Source organism: Andrographis paniculata, unplaced genomic scaffold (assembly GCF_009805555.1).
Source record: "Andrographis paniculata isolate CXL003 unplaced genomic scaffold, ASM980555v1 Contig264END, whole genome shotgun sequence".
In the NCBI taxonomy this organism is placed as follows: domain Eukaryota; kingdom Viridiplantae; phylum Streptophyta; class Magnoliopsida; order Lamiales; family Acanthaceae; genus Andrographis; species Andrographis paniculata.
In genome coordinates, this window is record NW_026137551.1 from 27501 (window position 1) to 31459 (window position 3959).

A 3959-nucleotide genomic window follows, 5' to 3' on the forward strand; every position below is an offset into this window, starting at 1 on the left:
TAATAGAGTTGGCTATCTTTGTGGCATCGATTGTACAAGTTCGTTCAGAGGGCTGGACGAGTGATTAATACCCGGGAGAGCGGCTCGATCGACAAAAAATAAGAGTAGCCCCCTAGAACCTGGCAAAGTCATTATCAATGAATTCCAGAGCAATTCTCAACCAACATATGCGATTCATTCCCGTAAAGATTATAACACACAGAAGACTCCTTACCTTAGGAGCGGGATGAGTGATACATCCTAAGAGCGCCGGTGAAGAACGAAAGCAAAGCTTACGCTCGGGTATATCAATATTCCATCAAGAGAAAGGAGGCAGACTGGTAAGAAGGCCGACCACATAGGGGGAGCGAACCGAAAAACTCAGCTTTTCTCCGCGGACCAATCTTCCGTACCGCCCCCCCTTGACTCTCTCTCTATCCTGCGGGAAGCGCGAAGAGCTAAGCCACTAATGTCGTGGCGAAGGTTATACCTCAGAAAGTCAACGAAGCTAAGATTTCGTTATGTCTTATATCCTTTCGATCGAGTGACAACTTCGTTTCCTTCATTGCCCTTTGTTTGACAAAAGTCAAAAAAGAATTCCTCTATTTGATGTCGATTCATCCACACTTCCATTCCTTGTAGAGGAAGGCTAACTGCTTGCAGGCTGGGAGCTGTATGAGCGGTAACGTCCACGTACGGCTCCGTGAGAAGGGCGGTGGAAGTTTTAACAACCTTGTTGTACCTCACTCTCGTCTTCAATGGGGTCTGCTCTTTTTTTTTTGGGAGAGTATGCCAATATGATCTTAATGAGGTGCGGGGCTTTGCATCTGACATTCGTTGGGCTTCCCTTTTCGTCCGCCCGCGTCCCGGCGTTTTTGTGCAATAAACCCCTCCGGCCGAAGACTAGTGGTAGGTGGTCCCGCGGAGCTTTCGGAAAAGGGTAGCCTAGTGTGTAAGCACAGCAATGAACCGCGGCGAACCCTCAGACGACCTATCTAAGATTAGGGGGGAGATCCTCCGTAGTGGTGACCCTTGAACTCTTCCACGGACTGATACATGTACCGAATGCTCATACGGGAAAGTTGACTCCTGGGTCTGGTTGCTCCGAGAAATCCTTTCTTTCTCGTCCACTCAGGGGGGTGCGGACACACCTGCGCGGATTACAGGTGACAGTTACAAGAATGGCGGGGAAGTTAACAGTACCCGACGACATTCAGGGATGGATGTAGACCCATCGGGCAGGGATAATCATTCCGGTCCTGGGAGGTGGCGACCATTCTCAAGAACCAAAAAGACTGAGCTGAGGGAAACCCTATGAGTCACTGAAACGACGGCAGGAGGGCCCTTGATCTATCAATAGAGGGAGCAAAAAACGGGCTTTGCGTACCTTTACTTTACAATATTCAGAAAGAAATAAGGATCGAAGTTTAGACCGCTCACAGGAGTTCTACCTATAGAAAGGATCATGAAAGAGGCGATCAGAATGGTACTCGAATCCATTTACGATCCCGAGTTTCCAGACACATCGCACTTCCGCTCGGGTCGAGGCTGCCACTCGGTCCTAAGACGGATCAAAGAAGAGTGGGGAACCTCTCGCTGGTTTTTGGAATTCGACATCAGGAAGTCTTTTCACACCATCGACCGACATCGACTCATCTCAATCTTTAAGGAAGAGATCGACGATCCCAAGTTCTTTTACTCCATTCAAAAAGTCTTTTCCGCCGGACGACTCGTAGGAGGTGAGAAGGGCCCTTACTCCGTCCCACACAGTGTATTACTATCGGTCCTACCAGGCAACATCTACCTACACAAGCTCGATCAGGACATAGGGAGGATCCGGCAGAAGTACGAAATTCCGATTGTTCAGAGAATTCGATCGGTTCTATTAAGGACAGGTCGTATTGATGACCAAGATAACTCTGGAGAAGAAGCAAGCTTCAACGCTCCCCAAGACAACAGAGCCATCATTGTGGGGAGGGTAAAGAGCATCCAACGCAAAGCGGCCTTGAATTCCCTTGTTTCGTCGTGGCACACCCCCCCCACAAGCACCCCCCGGCTCAGGGGGGACCAGAAAAGGCCTTTCGTTTTCCCCCCTTCGTCGGCCCTTGCCGCCTTCCTTAACAAACCCTCGAGCCTCCTTTGCGCCGCCTTCCTCATAGAAGCCGCCGGGTTGACCCCGAAGGCCGAATTCTATGGTAGAGAACGCTGTAATAATAATTGGGCCATGAGAGAGTTTTTTAAGTCTTGCAAAAGAAAGGGCCTGCTGATAGAGCTGGGCGGGGAGGCGATACTAGTTATCAGGTCAGAGAGAGGCCTGGCCCGTAAGCTGGCCCCCTTAAAAACCCATTCCAACATAAGGATTTGTTACGCGCGATATGCCGACTACTTACTACTGGGAATCGTGGGTGCCGTAGAGCTTATCATAGAAATACAAAAATGTATCAACCACTTTCTACAATCCGGCCTGAACCTTTGGGTAGACTCTGCAGGATCAACAACACTAGCTGCACGGAGTACGGTAGAATTCCTCGGTACGGTCATTCGGGAAGTCCCTCCGAGGACGACTCCCATACAATTCTTGCGAGAGCTGGAGAAGCGTCTACGGGTAAAGCACCGTATCCATATAACTGCTTGCCACCTACGCTCGGCCATCCATGGAAAGTTTAGGAACCTCGGTAATAGTATCCCGATCAAAGAGCTGACAAAGGGGATGAGCGGAACAGGGAGTCTACTGGACGCGGTTCAACTAGCGGAGACTCTTGGAACAGCTGGAGTAAGAAGTCCCCAAGTGAGCGTATTATGGGGGACCGTCAAGCACATCCGGCAAGGATCAAGGGGGATCTATATGTTGCATAGCTCAGGTCGGAGCAAGGTGCCATCGGACGTTCAACAGGCAGTCTCACGATCGAGCACTCATGCCCGGAAGTTCTCATTGTATACTCCCGCGGGTCGGAAGGCGGCGGGGGAAGGAGGGGGGCACTGGGCGAGATCTATCAGCAGCGAATTCCCCATACAAATGGAGGCGCCTATCAAAAAGATACTCCGAAGGCTTCGGGATCGAGGTCTCATTAGCCGAAGAAGACCCTGGCCAATCCACGTCGCCTGCTTGACGAACGTCAGCGACGGAGACATCGTAAATTGGTCCGCGGGCATCGCGATAAGTCCTCTGTCCTACTACAGGTGCCGCGACAACCTTTACCAAGTCCGAACAATTGTCGACCACCTGATCCGCTGGTCTGCAATATTCACCCCGGCCCACAAGCACAAATCCTCGGCGCGGAATATAATCCCAAAGTACTCCAAAGACTCAAATAGAGTCAATCAAGAAGGCGGTAAGACCCTTGCAGAATTCCCCAACAGCATAGAGCTTGGGAAGCTCGGATCCGGTCAAGATCCGAACAACAAGGAGCACTCAACGTATAGTGACGTCTAGTAGTTGTTTTTTTCTATTAGTTTGCGATGCGAACAGGCCTTGACTTATGAAATTAGTTGAGTAGGCTTGCGTTAGTTGTCTGTTATAAGATAGAAAGTTTTGGGGCTTTCGACATAAAAAAGCCTATCCGGCTTGGCTTCGCTATCGTTCATGACTTGTATTTCCGTCGGCCTGGAAGCCCCCCGGTACCTCGCATTTACGAAATCACTCTTCCTATTAAAATAAAAACAAACAAAACAAACAATCCAAATTGACTCATTTCACTGGCCTTGCTAGGTGCTCCGAAGAATGGAAGGAAGACGGATCCCTTTCTTTAAACAGCTGTCCAGACTGAATCTATTCCTATTATATACGACAGATCTTAGTGAGGGACGAAGTGAGTCATAGCCTGAGGATGGAATTAGGATCCTGGAGAGCAGGCTCGATAAAGCAGTTGGGAAAGGAGATTTTTACTTGACGAGCCACACCAATCTTCCCAGAGATCATTTCCATCTGAAGAAGGCAACGCACTCCCTTGCTGCGATTGCCAGCTCCAGGTCTATCAGGT

The 3959-nt window shown here is 49.8% G+C and overlaps 1 protein-coding gene and 1 pseudogene across 1 annotated transcript; both read left to right on the forward strand.

Annotated features, from left to right (window-relative positions):
- LOC127245993 (uncharacterized) overlaps positions 1–731 on the forward strand; it is a 10402-nt pseudogene extending 9671 nt beyond the window's left edge.
- A 101-nt stretch (positions 732–832) lies between these two features.
- On the forward strand, positions 833–3589 carry LOC127245991 (uncharacterized). Its single transcript, XM_051267150.1, has one exon. It carries the CDS (start codon positions 1445–1447, stop codon positions 3410–3412), a length of 1968 nt encoding a protein of 655 aa, XP_051123107.1. The 5' UTR covers positions 833–1444; the 3' UTR covers positions 3413–3589.
- Positions 3590–3959: the final 370 nt, after the last annotated feature.